The sequence below is a fragment of the Cydia fagiglandana genome, chromosome 2 (genome assembly GCF_963556715.1).
Source record: "Cydia fagiglandana chromosome 2, ilCydFagi1.1, whole genome shotgun sequence".
Classification (NCBI taxonomy): domain Eukaryota; kingdom Metazoa; phylum Arthropoda; class Insecta; order Lepidoptera; family Tortricidae; genus Cydia; species Cydia fagiglandana.
Window position 1 is genome coordinate 18,349,112 of NC_085933.1, and position 19,854 is coordinate 18,368,965.

Sequence of the window (19,854 nt, forward strand, 5' to 3'; positions counted from 1 at the left end):
TAAGTTTAATCACATTTTAATCGTTTACTGTAGGTATATGATTCACATAACATAATAATTATAGCTTACAATTACTTTTCGCCTACAAACGTGAAAAATTAAATAATTTAGATCGTTAATAGTAATTATTCAAAGTATCACAAATATCGGATAGAGTAACACTGCTTTAGAAGCGCAAGCATCTATCAGAGCGGGCGCGCCCGCAGCTCTTCCCTTCCCGTCTCCGTCTGACTCGCCTGTGCCGGCTGCCCCGGGTGTTTACACTCAACGCATTAAATATCAACACTGACAAAGTGCTAAAAACATGTATACACGCCATTAAGGTAGCGTGTAGATATTTATGGCACTTTGTCCGTATCGATATTTCGTACCTTGACTTTACCACCGCAATCCCACACAATCGACACTGAACTCTATGCCATTGGTATAAATAAGGTTCACAGTCGGCTGGCGTTGGGAGCTTTCGGGAATAGCTCACTTAACCTACGCCGCCGGGACTCCGGGACCGGCGCCCGGGGCCCTGCCTATACATTGTTTATTTTATTAATGTAATGATGTTCCCACGGCAGCAGTCACTGCGATTTTACATTTGCAACGTCTCCGTTTTAAATTATTAATACCTAATATACAGCCTTAACTCGTTGAAATGCGTTTGCTCTTCAAATAGCGACTGCTCTCAGCTTTAACTCATTACATTCATAAAATAAACACAACATAACATGTAACGGGGGTAGGCAATTAAATAATTCCTAATCATCACTGCCAGTTGACACGAGAGAGAACAATCAACAAATACCAGATGCAATACAAATTAGTAAAAAAATATAAGTTGTCTTCGAAACACACACAAGCTCATAACTGGCACACATGAAACATTCTACTGACCATACCCATTAATCGCATGCGAGGGACGGGAATTAACGCTTTTTGTCCAACAAAAACCACAAATACAAGTCATCTTATTGTCTGGTGGAGGTAGATTACCCAGATTATCAAAAAAGAAGAGTACATTTTACGTGAGCTGTGCTACATTGTGATTACAGACGTTGTTTTCGAAGACAACACGCACTTATTTTACAAAGAAATTCAACTGACTCGCGTCTATGCATTTGATATTTTCAAACAATGCAACTACTGCAAACCGGAAGCTAAAAGTAGAATAGACAGACAATACAGCCGATAGAATTATTGCTGGATAGGCTCAGTCGAGTACAATATCTGACGAGGTACATCGATAAATCGGTTGTGCCACGTACCTCAAAAGTATCTTTCGCTGAACCATTGATGACCCGCGAAATGACAATTTTTACCAACGCGATATCTAGGACGGGACGTGAAACAAAACTCCAATAGGGATTCCACATCAAAATGGGATGCTTTCCGGCGGATCTAAGTATTGTGTAGTCATTCCGGTTGTATTTAACAGAGTGGCGTGTAAAGCACCATAACATATATTCCTCTGCTATTCGTTGTCAGGACAAAACGTATTTAATACGCGTCGATAAAAACGGCAATTATAGCGAATCACAACAATCCCGGACTCGGCAACTCCACGCACTTCGCTCCACTCACACTACGAGTCTGTCTCGTTACAACTTACACTACATTTCACTTAACGTCTATTTTACGTACGAGTCTCAATATCCGAGCGCCAATTCCTCTAGACAATAACGCGATCGGGCATGCCGTATTAAATCAAATGAGATATTCGGTCGCTCGGAGCACGGATGCGCCGCAGGGGTCGGTCACGCGAGGATCAGGGCGGGGCGCGCGTTCGTTACGAGTGGTGCTGGGGCGCCGCGCGCACCAGCCGGGTCTCGCAGGCGGCGCCCAGCTCGGCCGGCGCGGCGGCGCCCGGCGGCGGCGGCGGCGGCGCCTCGGGGTCCGGCGGCGCCGCCGACCCGTACAGGAACAGGCTCTTGAGGCGCGCCGAGCGCGACGACGTGGAGGGCAGGTCGTCGGGCCAGCTGGCGCTGGCGACGTCGGCCGTCACGTCGGCCGTCACCTCGAGCCTCTGCGGCTCGGGCTCCGGCTCCGGCTCGTGCGGCTCGTGCGCCAGCGAGCCCGCGAGCGCGGCCAGCGACGGCGCGCGCAGCTCGACCGCCGCCGACCCGGCCGACAGCGACGCGTCGCCTGTAACGAACCGAATGTCAAATTCTAGCAAAAAAGCAAGTCAAAACAAATGACTCGAATGTGTAATAAAGGCAGTAACGTAGTGTAGGTGTACTGACCGATGCTGGGGTCGATGTGTCTTGAGACGGCGTCGGGCTCGGGGCGGCGCGCGCAGCCGCCGGCGCGGCACAGCGACACGGGCACCACGCCGTACACGTAGAACAGCAGGATGGGCACGCCGATGCCCACCGCCAGCCCCGCCACGATTGGCGACACGAGCAGCTGAAATATTATACACACGTTTTAATACCGCATCCTTCAATACATTTAATTACTGTTAGAAGAGAAATAGGTACAGCAACTAAACGTTCACGCCCCACCTGGAAAACACGCCTGTGTGACGGAACCTTCACGTTAACATTTCGAGCCCCTTTTAAAAGCTTCCTTTATTTACATGGAAGCCGCATTCGAAACAATCGGAAATTCTGTCATAGTCGTCTGTCGTAGTGTGTGTATCGTTACCAACAATTATGGACCAATGGGTATTTTAAATTGAAATTGATGGTCAATTAGAATGCGGCATAATAATAACGGATACACGGAATAATTCGTTGCTCCACAAATTACCTTCAGGGGTCATCCATTAATTACGTCACACCAATTTCTAGGTTTTTTGACCCCTCCCCCCCCCCCCTTGTCACACTTGGTCACATTTGGCAAACCCCTCCCCCCCTAGTGTGACGTCACATTTTTTCTACGAAATCGCCAAATCGAATTAAGTAAGTACCTAAGTATTATTAATATTTTATCAAAATATTTTTGACGATATAAATATTAGTAATTTTATAACCCAAAACTGCTTAGGAAAGAAAATTAAACGATTAAAAAATATTTTCGTTTTAAAAACTTGTTATTTACATGTACAGCGTGTACTAAATAATTTAAATAAATTTTCGGTTACTGATGAAGTTAAAGTGACGTCACAAAGTTTGTGTCTCCCCCCTCCCCCATGTCACAATATGTCACATTTTCTTGACCCCCTCCCTCCCCCTAAACGTGTGACGTAATTAATGGATGACCCCTCACCTAGCGACGGGTCGAATAGAATAAACTTCCGTTAATTAACCAACGGTATCGAAGTTGGGAGTAATTAAGAACTTTACAATCCCCAAAAACATTAAGGACTTCAGAAAGTTTTGCTCTGAACACAATTTACTAAAATTGTACGCGCACAGGTAAAAATTAAGATTTAGCCGACGATTTAATACACAAACTAGCTGGAAGTACATGTTTATAAAAATACTGACAGATTACCACGTGATCCGGCCCGCTATAATACCTAGGTGTCAGTGTTAAGTTATTAATTCCCATTTTACCGCAAGGTTGCAGGCTAGGGAACACAGTCCAGTCCCTATAATGAACTCGGTATACAGGTATAAATGGATGAGGTACCGCAGCGGCGACGGCGGCGGCGACGGCGGCGGTGCGGCGCGCGACGGTGGCGCGGCGCAGGCGGCGGTGCGCGCGGCGGCCGGCCCACAGCGGCAGCCCCACCAGCAGCGCGGGCAGCGCCACGCCCGCCACCACCGCGATGCCCAGCGGCGCGCCCGCCAGCGTGCCCAGCTGCCACAGCAGCTTCTTCTTGCGCGACCAGGGCTTCTTGCCCCAGAACGTGCACCCGCTCGGACTGCACCATACAATATCTAATTATACATCGACTAAAATGTTCACCGACAACTATTTGAGCAAATTCGGTATTTTTTCTACCAGCTCTAGAGGAAATCGGTGATGAATCACAACTGTGCCCCACACGATACGCATAACAGTCGTTACAGATATTGGAAAGCTAGTTTGAATTTGGGAATCGTTTCAGTCGACTGTTGCGGCTATTCCTGTGGTGGGACAGATTCAGATCAGTTTAAAAGCTAAGGTTATTTTGCATAAATGAAAGGGCGGTGTTGTCTGTCAATAAGTAGGTACCATATTATCGTCGTCATAATCAACATAAATCTAGCGGTAAGTAAAACAGTAAAGCAAACCTGAGGTAATGCAGGTCGGAGACTTCCTTCATGCACAGCCAACAGAACTCGGCGCCGCACACGCAGCACACCATGTGGTTGCAGGAGCCATCTTCCACCTTCACGATCAGCACGGCGCAGCGCGGGCACGGCTTCACTTCACCTGCAAACATCGATGGCATCCTTATCTTACTACATGTCCCTGTCAGACGATAACTGTACCTATAAGTAAATATTTCTTTCTCTTTCTCATTATTACAAAACGAGGGAAAGAGGTAGCGGTAAGAAAACAACTCTGTCAAGAATAACGACGAATAATAAGAGGTAAACGAGTCGTGCAAGTCATGGATCTCAGGTATTCTGAAGAAAGTCGTGTTGCAGTTACCCGTGTCGGAGTCTTGGTGCTGCGGCTGCGGCGTCCTGGGCGGGGGCGCGCGCGAGCGGCGCGCGGCGTCGCAGGTCTGCGTGGGGTGCCACGCCGCCTTGCAGTGGTAGCAGAAGGACGCGCCGCAGCCCGGCGCCAGGCACGTCAGCTTCGGACACGACGCGCACCCCGTCGCCACCACCGCGAAACTAAACGATAACAACATTAACAGTCTGTAGCGATTCAACAAGCCTCGGTTATTGTAGGACTTCGATTCGTGTAAGATTGTTCCTTTTCATTTTCATTTTGTTATGAACGGGGTTGAAAATGATAGTATATAGATAATAGATAGTACGCTTCGGCGAATTATACTTTCCATTTTTTATAATGATTAGAAATTAAAATTTGGTTCATAATGGATTTGAAGTATAATTTCCATTCTGCAATTGAACTCCTGATTCCATAAATAAGTAAATATTATCCTTTTAGGTACCTCAATTGTAATTAAAAGTTACCTCAACAAATCCTAGAAGTTTATAAGTTATGTATACACATATGTATTTTACTCTCCTCGTAATCGAAATGAAAAGTAAAATGCTAGAATGTTTAATTCGGGTGAAAGGCAGTAGGGACCCATTCTCACTCAAACTATTGTCGCTAAATATCTCGGCCGAAATGGGTGCCTTTCATCTCTTGGTTAACAATTTACTATTCCTGGTTTCTAATACCAGTTGAGCCACCCACCTGCAGTCGGGCGCGGGGCACCACCGCGTGTCGGGGTCGGCCGCCAGCGCGCGTCGCACCGAGAACTCCTCGTACTTGTCGTACAATACCGGGTTGTCCACGATGCGCCGGACGTCTGTAATTACAGTACATCTTCTTTACTAAGGTGTAAACGAGATCAGATTGCACGCAGCGCAGTGCGAGTTGCTCCAAGAACCCGCACACAGTCACAAAACCAGCGTGCGTGCGACGCAGGAGAAGCCACTTAGCATTTCTGTAAATATTATGCTATTTCTTCTCAGAATCACGAGCTCTTTGGATCCTGATAGGAACAAATGTCCCGTGTCTTCTTTTTTAAAACCCGAATGGCCACTTGCACCATTCATTAACCCGGGGTTAACCGGTTGTACCTGGAGTTACCACTGTTACCAGTACAATTTAACACTGGGTTAACGGTTTAACCGGTAAACCTCGTGTTAGTGGGATGGTGCAAGTGGCACTAAGACATTGAAAAGTTTAGACAGGTGTGCTGTGTACACCAATGTTGATTCGGACACATGCCGGGAAATACTCGATTGTAACAAACTGTATCCAATATCTAATCACACATAAGTAGAATGGCATGTTTGTGATTTACATTATTCGCGCATTTAGAATAGGTTCGTACCTTCTTACTAAGAATTGTATATTGAAGAACCCTCGTACAGGCTATAAGTGCAGCCATAAAGTTGTATTGAAATTCTAAGACGGCCGCTCATCACTTCCTGGCGCCGAGGCAATGATATTATCAAGCTATTCGTATTATAAATTACCTTTGGACAAATTCCAAAGTGGGCATGAGCAAATTTGCGCAACCACTTGTTGCTTATTTAAAACGAAAAATCACTTTTCATGTCATGTAACACCCATTTCTTTTGAGTAACTAAGCATTATGTTTTTTCATGAGTTATTTGACTCTTGGCAAATGCATATCATTGCGCGATTTCTTGGATTTGTAATGTAAATTAATTCTTATATTGGGTAGGGTAGTCAAGATACGGATGCAAACGCTCAACCACAAATGTGTTATATGATGAGACAAAAGAAGAAATTGAAACGGCACGGTAGCTATATGGTAGCTATGATTGCAATCATGATGCATCTCTAGAGGCTCACTAACACTACCTATAGGCAACAATAAATGAAGACTCTTACCACATCGCCTCCCTTATTTTGATGATTTTAACAGACTTCAAAATTTCGAAGGAGCAGTTTCTCAATTCGTTCGGGATATATGTATTCCTTTTTCCAAGAGCTTGAAAATTTTATATTTGTTCGTTTTATACACCGTGAGCGGATGAGTGCAGGTACGCTGGCTGCAAGCGCGTCATCAACTTGTCACTTTATTTTATCAAACCAATGTCGGAAAATGATAGGTACTTAACTGTGTTTCTAATGGTGCACTTAATGTATATAACATATGGAAATAAATGCATAACAAATATGCAACGGACTTTTCATTGATACCTATATCTCACAATAAAATAGGTACCTATATATCGATGTTGCACCTGGTATATTATGGACGAAGTTATCCGCGTGATAAAGTAACCGTCACTTTTTAACACGGCGCATTAGAAAGGGACAGACATTATCTTTATCATGGTGTCACGTTAACAAGTCCGACCATCATATCCGTACAGAGTGCGCGCGCAACTCGCCCTACTCACAATGGCAAGCAAAGGTTAATTTCTAAAATCAACAGGTTTTTTTTTTAAGATGAGCATACATAAATAATTATTTATTAACTACTTACCTAATATTGGTACATCTCGCGTCGAATGATGGTTCCTAATTCCTATATAAACTTCCTTCATGTACCTTTTGGTTGAGACTAACACGAGCTTAATAATTAAAAATATAATAGAAGAAATATGTTTATTAGTTTATTGTTACTTTACTAAATAAATTAATGTGCTTAACTTACAAAAAATGCCTGTAAACATTTTACGTGACAGCTACTAGGTACAACTTAAAATAAATTGTCATAATAGGGATCATCAGTAGACTCGAGAGGTATATACAGGGTTACTTTTTTACCGGTACAATAAATTTTACCACATCATTGGTATCGATAATAGATCACATTGCACAAATAAAAAAAATATTTTTTTTATTTTGCATCAATTAATTTATCCTTCACCAATTTAGTAACTTCTGGTTGCACTAATTACAAAGTGTCAACGGTATGAAATCGCGCGCGATGACGTAAACAAACAGTTGCCAGTTCGTGCGTTTGCTAATTGATGCGTAAGGCATCCACATTTTCTAGTACTTTAGCGGATAAGTTCGGGCATTGGTATTTTTGTTTTTTTGTTCCCAAATAGTAGTAACAAAGAATGCTGATATTTTTTATTTTTGGCAACAATTACGTATGTTGATTTATTGTACTGGTAAAAAAGTAACCCTGTATGTATATTAAGTAAGAATGAGCTAAAGGTTTAATAAAATAGGACAGCAGCAAGAGTAGTTATTCATGTTATGCCAATACCGTCCTTTTCTCTAATTAATATTTAGGATGCAACCGTTAGCCGAAGGTTCCTAGCACCCGAAGGACCCTTCAAGAACTCATGGCATCCAGGAGCCGGCAAGAGTCGCAAGCGAGGTACTCGTAGGAAATCTCGATGACGAAGCACGAGCAGAGTGTGAACATTAGCGATTGTGTACACACTGTCGACGAGCACCTAGCGGATGGGTTTTCTCCTGCCTCGCCTTTCGAAGATCTCAAAAGTGAGGTACTACCGCATGCATCAAGGTTCGCGTCAGTATGCGTGGACCCTATTAGCTAGTATGAGCTCACCTAGCAGGTGGATGTTCTCCTGGCAGGCGGGGCAGCTAACGGGCACGCGCGCCTCGAAGATCTCGATGGCGAGGTACTGCCGCATGCATCTAGGTTTGCGACAGTAATGCGGTGATACACTGGCTAGTGTAATTTCAGCTCACCTAGCGGGTGTATGTTCTCCTGGCAGGCGGGGCAGCTGACGGGCACGCGCGCCTCGAAGATCTCGATGGCGAGGTACTGCCGCATGCGTCTAGGTTTGCGACAGTAATGCGGTGATACACTGGCTAGTGTAATGTCAGCTCACCTAGCGGGTGTATGTTCTCCTGGCAGGCGGGGCAGCTGACGGGCACGCGCGCCTCGAAGATCTCGATGGCGAGGTACTGCCGCATGCATCTAGGTTTGCGACAGTAATGCGGTGATACACTGGCTAGTGTAATGTCAGCTCACCTAGCGGGTGTATGTTCTCCTGGCAGGCGGGGCAGCTGACGGGCACGCGCGCCTCGAAGATCTCGATGGCGAGGTACTGCCGCATGCGTCTAGGTTTGCGACAGTAATGCGGTGATACACTGGCTAGTGTAATGTCAGCTCACCTAGCGGGTGTATGTTCTCCTGGCAGGCGGGGCAGCTGACGGGCACGCGCGCCTCGAAGATGTCGATGGCGAGGTACTGCCGCATGCATCTAGGTTTGCGACAGTAATGCGGTGATACACTGGCTAGTGTAATGTCAGCTTACCCAGCGGGTGTATGTTCTCCTGGCAGGCGGGGCAGCTGACGGGCACGCGCGCCTCGAAGATCTCGATGGCGAGGTACTGCCGCATGCAGGGCTCGCAGCAGCGGTGCGCGCACCACGCCAACCGCACCATGTTGCTGGCGCTGAACACCAGCAGGCATAGCGGACATTCCAATACATCGCCCTGAAACAATATACAGGTTAAAGGCATATTTTTCAACATAGTCCTATTTATCATTGTCATTGTGGAGTGATTATTGTCTCCCAACGAGCAAATTTTTACTTAAATAACTCATCTTCATCTGGTAAAAGTGAATCATCCGGTAATTAGTGGTTACGAATTAGGATTTTTTTTCTTATAACCGGTTACAAGTGGGACTAAAGAATGGCAATAATATACTTTAAAAAGTGGGTGGAATTAACACGCTAATCTACCGAGTTACTATAGAGTAGTATAGAGTGATATGTTTAAGATGAAGAATGAAGATGACCTCATGTATAATTTAACATGTAACAATAAGTCCATCTACTTATCTAATGACAAAAAATCGCGCGTTGCCCAACGATTCGAGCCGTACGAATTGGATCGAATCAATTATTGCGGTTCGTAACTCAAAACAATTGCTGCAATAAAAGCAAGTGGCAAGACTTGTTCTAAGCAAGTTCGTTACCCGCGCCCTGAACGGCGTTGTCCTCGATCTACTTATACAAAACAAAATTAAGGACTCCACTTCTAAGAATTGACTTAATAAGTCAAGACTTTGATTGAAAAGGAGCCGACTTAAGAAATTTCAGACGTAATTAAAATGCCGCTAGCGATAATATCCTGGTCTTCCTTTATTTCTGTTGTTGTATATTAACATTGAAATAAATTGAAGTAAAATATCAACAGTAGTCGACATTACTTTAATAACTCCCGATATGACCTTGCTTGGTGCTTTATTATACGAACAAGTTATTTATGTCACCCTGATGTCACCCCCCCCCCAATCAACTCTCAAGCTTTCATTACAGAATTCATTAACTTATATGTACCTACATATGTATAAAGTGAATATACTTAGTACGGCTTATGTCGTGATATTATTATGGGGGCGTTTTCGGAAAAAAATATTTGGGTAAAATATCACTGTCCTACGACTTTGGTATACTTTTTTACCGTCAAATACTGTTTTAAAGTGTACTACATGTATACAAAAATTGTAAAGTGATTTATTATCTCAGTATTTATGGTTAAAAAAACTGATTAAATGGTACTTTAAAGTAAAGAAAATGTACAAAAACTGAAGAAAGGGAGATGATTTTTGAGTGTCCCATGCACACTTTGCATACTTTGGATCCAAATATTATATATCTGCCTCCTTCTAGGCCCGAACCTGGTTGTTGTGTGATAAGATCGTACCAGCCAAAATCTATTAAAAACCTTATTTTTTAGCACCTAAAGTAAAAATATGCATTAAAGTTTAATTTATTGTTGTCCTTCAATATCGACGTAGTGGAAATTTCCACCAACGTCACGGAGTTTTTAGCAACTTAGTAGCAAAAATCTACTAATATCATACGGATTTTTACATGTTCGTAACATTATGTTCCTATAATTACCCGGTGTTTAGGTTTTACAAGGCAATTGGGCTCGAAAAAAGCTAGTGTAGGTTGTGCGTCACGCTGTGCAGAAATTTGTTTTCCACAACGAACTGAATTAAACTGAAGATAAGGAGTCAATTATTGACTAAATATTTATGAATTACGTTAGATTATTATGTGTTGTATGATATCAAATAATTATAATTAAGAAAATTCAAACGATCAGACCGCTATTTCGCTTTATTAACCAACCGGCATGCCTACGTCACATCCAAAACGTTACGTGATGTATTAGTGGAACAAAAAAACGTGACGTATGGAATGAAAATGCACGGTTTACATGCCGTCAGTTTAAGTTGCCAAAATATAGTAGGTAGAGTGATATTAAAAACACACAAATAATTTTATTCTAGCTATATTCTTCTAACTACTCGACCTACTAGTAATTACTTAGCACCAGTGGCGGCTCGACCTAAGAAACGCTGGCAGGCGCAGGTTATGCTTGCGACTGCAGCAGTATTGCAGTACGACAATACTGCTAACTGCAAATGTCAAAAAACTGGGCAGCAACATCTATTTTGATTTTGTAGCAGTAATGCAGTCGGCAGTATTATCGTGCTGCAATACTGCTGCAGTCGAAAGCATAATTACTGCAGGAAATTTCAAAATCTGTTAAGTTAAACTATAATAATAGGTATTAATTACTAAATTATTTAATTTAGTACAACATTAAGTAGGTATTAAATTAAGTAGCTATTTTCCGCACATGTAAACCCTTCATGTAGTTCCTAAACGCGATATTATGGTCCATAACGTCACTTTGTCCTACTGTGGCTGTGATTGATTTTATTAGAATTTATATTAATTTTTAGGATAATTGATACTGATTTCGATCTCATTTGCAAGAATAATATATGATAATTATTAAAAACAACTTTTTATAATACCTTTACCTTACGTTTTTTATAACAAAATGATTGCAAAGCAACAATTGAAACGAAAAATGTGACGTATTGGAAAGACTTCTTTAAATAACTTTATTGTAATACTTAGTATTGCAGTTGTTATTAGTTTTTAGAAAATTAATATTGTTTTGTATTTCAATAAATAAAAACTGGTTCACTTAAAACACTCCGATCTTCACTTAAAACCTGCCTAAAACTTGTAACGTAATGGATCGTCACATTTGCTGTCATTCAGTTTAAAGTGATTTATTAGGAATATAAATAATTTATATAGAAAGAAAGTAACATTTTCATAAAATATATAAATAGTAGATTTAATTCAACCCATTTTTAGTAAAAAAAAATTTTTTTTTGGTGTGTGGAATTCCATTACGTGACGGACTCTAATTCTAAAAACGCCCATGGCTGATATAATTAAGTATCACATGATTTTCTATTTCAATTAGTACGATGTTGGTGAAACGAATTATGTTTGAAAACAGAAAGTCAAATGTCTATATTCAGTACGTAGTACGTATATAAATTGCATGAGTTCAGGTCCTGAGCGACCCCTTTGATCCATAATTTCGTAGTCGCGCCCTGTCGCTCTGTCCTCCGCCCTCGTAATTAAATGACTAAATGAAGAGTAATGGACTCCGTCAAATCCAGCGACATTAAGACGAAAGTGGACGACCGCGCTAAATCGCCTTTCCATACAAAAGTAGTGCCCATTTCCCTCTCTGGACATTATTATAGAAAAAAATTACACAACTTGATGTATATTAACCACAACTATGCCCCTTCGTTTTGTTTTCTTTTTTTTTTTTATTAAGATATAAATATAACTAGGACCTTTTAAAATGTTGTATGGAATTTGTTTATCACTCCTAACTTTTATTATAATGTCTGGCAAGTTTCTTGTCGGTTCTATATTGTGGGATACACCCCTACAATTTAGGAGGGACTAAAACTTACTCGGACCAGAGGTGTAGGGTTAGAGCCCGCGCAGCTTTATTTAACGTTAATAAGCGCATTGCAATGTAATAGTCCTATTTGAAAATAAACTACCTTTATCATTAATTATAAAAAAATATCTACAAAGTCAAACAAGCAATTTGCATAAAAAATATTTTCCATAATGTTAATATCCACAGAGGAAAATGGGGACACCGTTTGTATGGAGAAGCGGTCGTCTTAACTTGTTAAGAGGATGGTGCACGTTTGTGCGGTTGGCGACCTTTCGCTCCGGAATTATGGGCGGCTGCCGCTGTCAACACCTGTCCACTCCTTGAGTTTAATTTAATACAAATCGTTGGTGCCAAAACAATTCCCTCCCTAATTAGCAAGTTACTAATTAAATATGGCGGTCTACCGCATTGTTGTATTTGTTGTTAAGTAATAAAGTTTAATATTAAATGTCAAAATATTTCCAAAGTTGATTCCTATTCCTAGATCAGATAAAAGGCTGGAGATGATGATGACATTGTCTATTTTCAGATAATAGCTAAGATTTTTACTTAAACTTACTCTCAAAAAGTTAATTTTTGGTAGAACTTAAGTACTTTTCTTCCTTCAGGCAACTTATACTCATCGAGCCAATTCTAAAATTAGGTTGCGTTGTAGTATCACACAGTTGCTATGGCCACTGCAATTAAGCTTTATAATTATTTAAAGAAATATCAATGCTAAATTTAACGTCAGTCTATTTCTATTATCAGCAGTTCTTTTACCGAAAAGAAGTCGGGACACCATATCCACCATACCATATCATACCATACCATATGTTGAGGTATTTATTAAGGCTCGAATCTGGTAGGCAAAAGCTGATAAAAACCGGGCAAGTGCGAGTCGGACTCGCGCACGAAGGGTTCCGTACCATAATGCAAAAAACAAAACAAAAAAAAGCAAAAAAAATAAAATGGTCACCCATCCAAGTACTGACCACTCCCGACGTCGCTTAACTTTGGTCAAAAATCACGTTTGTTGTATGGGAGCCCCATTTAAATCTTTATTTTATTCTGTTTTTAGTATTTGTTGTTATAGCGGCAACAGAAATACATCATCTGTGAAAATTTCAACTGTCTAGCTATCACGGTTCGTGAGATACAGCCTGGTGACAGACGGACGGACGGACGGACGGACGGACAGCGAAGTCTTAGTAATAGGGTCCCGTTTTAGCCTTTGGGTACGGATTTACGGAACCCTAAAAAGGTCAGTCACCTAACGGAATAAACATAGAGGTGGCTAGACTAGTGGCGAGACAGTGTCTCAATCACTCCGCTACTAAAAGTCTACACGACTTTTCGGTCTAGCCAAAATTTCAAAAACGATATGGAACAGCTGGTTTTTTGCCGACTGACGAGTAGGTACATATGTAGGTACGTTATTTATTACTTATTAGCACGCCGGTAGTACAAAACAAACGGCTTGTCTTTAGCATTTACTTGTAAGGCGGTGTCTCAGTTACGGAAGTGACACATTATTAGGTGATATCGTCGGTGTCTATTGATTTTACAGAAACATAGCTTAAAATTATTATTTGCTCGTCAGTGTAACGTAACCCGTATTGTTGATGCTATGAGCAAATTTAAAATGTGCAAATTGCCAATCTTTTTGAAATTCGTCTCGATAGTCGAAACGTTTCATTTCGCTAAACATCTTGTCAATCTTTTCTTTTACTTTGTTCGACGTTAACTTTCAAACCTGTGAAAACGGGCCTGGTCAGAATAGCTTTGTACGGTTGTGAAAACATGTAATATACTATACCTAACAATTCATGCACGAGATCGCTTTATGCCGAGGATCGCGTGATTCTATCTTCGCCCATTCACTTAGTACAGATTATGAAAGATACATAATTGCATTGTTTGCTCGCATTCGCAGCCGGGTCTGGATTAAGAGCGCAAATTGCATTAGCACCTGCAGTGTCATTCTCACCGCTTACCGAGCAAATAGCCTGTGACATTGTAAGTATGATATGTATATTCGTAACAAGTACGGTTTCTCGGTGGTTGGTTTGATAGACGATGCGCTGGGCGCGCAGTGGGAGCGAGTGCCCTGACCGCGGCCAGCTGACACGCCGCTGACACGTTTCCGACTGAGTTCAACAACCGTTAAGAAAACATCAATATGCAAACCCAGTTTTCCTTGGAGACAGTGTTGGAGATTGAAAATATGCATCCGTAACTTTTTCTTCTATGAAATCCAGCGATACCAATAATGCATGGTAGATAGAAAATGCAAATCCGATAATCGAAAAATATCTATTGTAAATATTGTAGGGACGTGTGTACCTATGATTTAACGGATACGAGATCACTACATATCTATCAAATGAGATCCGGATATCGGGCCCGGCTGTTTACTTAGTTGAAACTTCAAAAGAACATGCCACTTTCGTGTCAGCAGACTTTGTTTTTATTACTAACGTTGTTTTGACTTACAAGTCTTAAAATAACTCTCAAACCTAATAATAAAAAAATAATGTTATAGTGGAGTGAAGCTCTATAGAGAAATTCAACTTTTGAAGAATATATGTTTCAAGTGTCAAGGATATACTATTATCGGCTCGTGCTGTGCGTTGTTTGTTACTATTTAAGTAACGGAATAAAGAGTATACCTTAATAACGTAAAAAATATGTTGTGTTCAAAACAAGTTTCATAAGTTATTAATAGTGTGGTAACAATTTTATAAACAAATGGGTCAGCTAGTTAAAATATGGAAAAGTGGCAAAATTCAAAAGTGACACATGATAGATACCTAGAGTTTTTGCCAAGTGCTGAGAACAATAAAGTTCAAAGGGCAACGAGCACGCGCGGGGGTAACGGTGTCGCGAGACTCGAGAGACTGAAAACGGAGAGGTATAAAGAAAACCCGGTCACGACGCCATTGCCGGCCCGGATACGAGTTTCCTGTCTTAAAAATCTATCTACCCTACCTGAGATTTTGAATTACATCTACTTATCGCTGACTAAAAACCACATGATTAAGAAATCCAATCGGTACTTCCATCGACCAAACTCGAAGAAAATTCGAAACTTGTCCACTAACGGCACTAACGCTCGAGGCTACTATTAACTTCCGAAAAACTCATTAGTACGAGCCGGGGTTTGAACCAGCGACTTCCGGATTTGAAGTCGCACGAGGCCTTACCGGTACAAACCTAACGCTTTTTTAACATTTTAATGCAATAGAAAATAAGGAGAGGAAAAATTATCGTAGCGGATTCTCGCAAACAAAAGTGAAAACGATATGCTATGATTAATATAAACATTAATTTACACATTTTACACCACCTTCCAATGCCGAATACGGGGAAAGGCAACTGGTTGCCAGTAACGACAGTTACAACACGCTGGCAACCCAGTCGGGTTGTGAAACTAACCAGACACATGGGACGACGTCGTTTAAAATAACCTTTATCGTATGAATACTTTACATAGGTACATTTATAGAAACTGAATTAAAGTTCGAAATGTACGCAAACAACGACCTTTTCTCTCCTTTCTGGTTGAACTCTGTCATGCCACACGGATAGACGTAATGCTGCCCTTAATATTTTAGTAACGTCCCACTAGTGTTTGACCTTTAGCCTATCTAAAGGTGCTCTTACAAAAATACAGGTCAAACAGTTACCAAACGAAACAAAACCTCTTTACAGGTCACCATAAATAAATAAATCCCTAAATTACTTTTACAATTTTTTTCTATAATACCAATTTAAACGTTCCTTTATATAACATAGGTAATTTTAATATGTTTATCACCGGAATTACATTAACTAAACGATTAATGTTGTCCCGTCCTTTTGTTAATTTAAAAAAAAGCATTACTTAACATACGAGTATAGCAAGACCTTTTGTGAAAAAAAATGCATGTTACGTCAATTCTACTTTTATCAAATCGAGTCTAAATCTTACAATGTTGAATAGCCATGACATGATAATCAAAAAGCTAAGACGTTACGCTTACGCCCTTGGTTTAGTTCACCGAGCATTACGAGTGCAATAAGCGACGCGAGCGTCGCGGAACACAGGCTGCCATTAGCCCCCAAGTAGCACAGATAGCTCTATAACTACTCACTTTTAGTTCTATCTAACGCTCTGTGCGTATTAAGACACTTATAACAGCACACTCGTGGTCCTACAGCTGTATAATAGATTTCAGTGATATTTATATAGCTTAGGGCTGATTAAAAGCTGCATTACGGCTCTGAAAACTACCATTAATACGCAAAGAGTGATATAAAGGTATATTTGCTACGAACCTATACAGCTTTAAGGGTTATCAAATGCTTTAACCGTTATAAGGTCTGTTTAGTGGATAAAATTACGCCATGTGCTGTATAAGGAGGTAATTGTGGACTTTTATTACGTTGACTTATTAAGGGAGCACAAGTGAACTATTATGAAGCTAATAGATGTATAATGGAAAACATGTGGCACATTATACAGCTTTTCGCTTAACATGTTTACCGCTAAGCAGCTTTTATTACGCTGACTTTTAAGGGACCACGAGTGAACTAATATGAAGCCAATAGACGCATAATGGAACACCTGTGGCGCATAATACAGCTTATCGCTGAACGTGTTTACCGCTAAGCAGCTTTTATTACGCTGACTTTTTAAGGAAGCACGAATGAACTATTATGAAGCCAATAGACGTATAATGGAACATACGTGGCGCATAATACAGCTTATCGCTGAACATGTTTACCGCTAAGCAGCTTTTATTACGCTGACTTTTAAGGGAGCACGAGTGAACTAATATGAAGCCAATAGACCTATAAATGAAACACATGTGGCGCATAATACTGCTTATCACTGAAGATGTTTACCGCTAAAGCAGCTTTTATTTTGCTGACTTATTATAAGGGAGAACGAGTGAACTGTTATGAAACCAATAGACGTATAATCGAACACATGTGGCGCATAATACGGCTTAGCGCTGAACATGTTTACCGCTAAGCAGCCTATTATACTACCATTGAGACTGTGTGTATAGCGGCTATTTAAACGTTCACAAGATGCCTTATAACTGTTTAGAGGTTCACTAGTGTATCGAAAGAACGACTTGGACTTTATAGTGGTTCACTTAAGTATCTTAATCAGATATATAACAGTCGTATGCTGCATATTAGAATTTTAACGGTTCACGTTGCTTTTTAACATTGACCGCCATTTTATTGTATATAACCTACAAAATTTAAATTACTTTTCCAACTTTTAAGGGCAACAATAACGTTTTGTGCATGAGTTCTTAACCTAAATCACTAGTTTAGCACTTCCTATAACGTATTATTAACTTTTTATCTCATAATTCCGTCCAAACCACTAAAGTAGTTTTTACACAATAGCTTATTTATATCATTAATTTAAATAAATCCTGATTATTCTCGTGGCGCATTGAAATTTTCTTAGATAATGTATATATATAATGTCAATAAACTTGCATTCCCAAACATCTTTCTCACATTAATATATAAAAGATCATGTACTAACATTTAACTAAACACTTTAACAAAATGACTTATGGTGTTGTTGCGCTAAAGGTTTTTGCTTCAATATAAATATGTTTTTTAAGGCAGAAGTGTAAAAGTATGTTAATAATTATCTTTTATTCAGCCCAACGTCAATCTTTCCCGGTATTAGGGCGCACATGTGACATATTAACTGAATAAAGGGTAACTGGTGGTCTCTTACCCAGTCAATATACACCTCTTATAACTCCTGTTACCCCTTATAATTCCATTAAATTGCTGCTACACTGCTCTTAAACAGCTATGTGAACTTAAGGCTGCATAATTTGTGCCCATTTAAGAGTTATAAAAGCTGAAAAGAGGCTTATACAGCTCTTATGCAGCTTTTTTATTCCAGCTTCAAGCGTATTCGTACTTCATTATGCGGCTGCTATACAGCTAATCTGTGCTACTTGGGCCTCTGGGTTGTGGGTTGTTACTCCAATTGTCCACCTGCACTTAGCAAACGAGTTGACCAGTATAAGAGCTCTTTCTTATTATGCATAATAGTTGCAGATCTGGAGGTCATGTTACATCAGTACAAAGAATGCGATTCTTCCACGCTCGCGTGAGTGAACGGTCTGATTAACGGGGCTTTTCTTGGCTTATCATTGTCAACAGGAAAAATTCTCTTCTTAAAATATAATTTACTTCTTAGCACCAGATTTGTGTAGGCTTACATGTGTAATAAATAGAACGGGAATTAAAAGAACACAAATTGCTTTATACGTCGTTATTTACGATACAAGTACGAAATTCGCAGCTAGTATTAACCCTTTGTGTCACAATTTTTTATTACTTATACAATATTTAGTAATAAAAGCGTGCAGTAGTGTATGGCTTATGATGACTAAAATAAGGGAAAATACTTTTTTGTCAATTTTGAAGGGGATGTATGTAAATAGGTGGTTGGTATATAGATGACCACCTGGACGAAAGGAGTTAAAAATCGACAGATCGACACGAGTTGCGAATTACCTATTCGCACGTGTATCGTACAACGTTTTACAGTACACATGACCCTTTACATTTTCGACGTAGTTACATAATGTGCTAACTTATCATTGCTTGAACGTATCTCGTAACTGCAATACGAGTATCAATAAGCTTTACGAATTGTCATATACTGTGTCCACCAACACCACCAGCATTATGTCCATTTCTAATATTTCTATGCCTTACTCTGCAGCTCAAAAGGCTTTATGTGATGCCAGCGTTACAAAACTATAACAATTCCATGGATTGTGGCAGTGACTGTAATGTAATTTTTCCCATTGCTAATTATTTACGCTGCGCTGTCGACTATATTTCACTTTTTGGCAGAACAGCAAATTAGCATGGAACAAAAGCAAGGACTTAGCAATGACGAATTGACGATTCGTATTCGATCTTTGCAGACCTTGTCTTGAAGTGTTTTTTGTGTGCCGAATTCTTAATGTGGGTGTACCCATGGTCGTGAGTGTCATCAGACCCAAGTTTACGATGCGGTAACATACGTGACGTCATACATCTCCGTTTTGTTAGTGTTGGCAATTTAATACAGCCTTAATTTTCTAGAATCCTCAGCCTTTGATATTACTCGGATTTCTAAATCCCACTCATTTAGTTTAAGGTCAAGTATACTTTGCGTAAATTGTCTTACGTAATTCGAGACCTTAACTATCAAACTAATAAAGACTTATCAAAAATAAAAATGAAGTGTTGATTTCAGGTACATGTCATGACATATTAGGTACAAGAATTACTACAATAGCAAAGATTTTCATTTTTATTAATTTTTGGCCAAGATTTCAATATAGGAGTAGGCAAAAAAGGTAACGTATTTCGGTAAAAAGGTGTGTGGTGTTTTTTTCTGTACCTATTAAATTTCTTTTGAGGTGGGTGTGCAATTGAGAGTATTTGTATTTTCTAAGCGCAGAATCTTATAACTAAGCCGAGATCTTCCGTTTTAGACAAATAAAATTGAGTCCTTGGCAACTCTAGTTCGTTCTGGTTGATTTACAGCTGCTAGTTGGCTAATGAAATCACTAGCAAGCCTTG

General features: G+C 40.3%; 1 protein-coding gene across 1 annotated transcript in view; it reads right to left on the reverse strand.

Moving 5' to 3' along the window:
- The window catches only part of LOC134677777 (E3 ubiquitin-protein ligase RNF19B-like), a 49,877-nt gene continuing 30,023 nt past the window's right edge, over positions 1 to 19,854 (reverse strand). The window contains exons 3-9 of the mRNA XM_063536207.1: positions 8,772 to 8,952; positions 5,239 to 5,353; positions 4,516 to 4,703; positions 4,152 to 4,293; positions 3,565 to 3,799; positions 2,232 to 2,394; positions 1 to 2,133 (exon numbers count right to left, since the gene is read on the reverse strand). Of these exons, the coding sequence (XP_063392277.1) occupies positions 1,778 to 2,133; positions 2,232 to 2,394; positions 3,565 to 3,799; positions 4,152 to 4,293; positions 4,516 to 4,703; positions 5,239 to 5,353; positions 8,772 to 8,952 (1,380 nt within the window). The 3' untranslated portion in view covers positions 1 to 1,777. The remainder of the gene's footprint in view (positions 2,134 to 2,231; positions 2,395 to 3,564; positions 3,800 to 4,151; positions 4,294 to 4,515; positions 4,704 to 5,238; positions 5,354 to 8,771; positions 8,953 to 19,854) is intronic.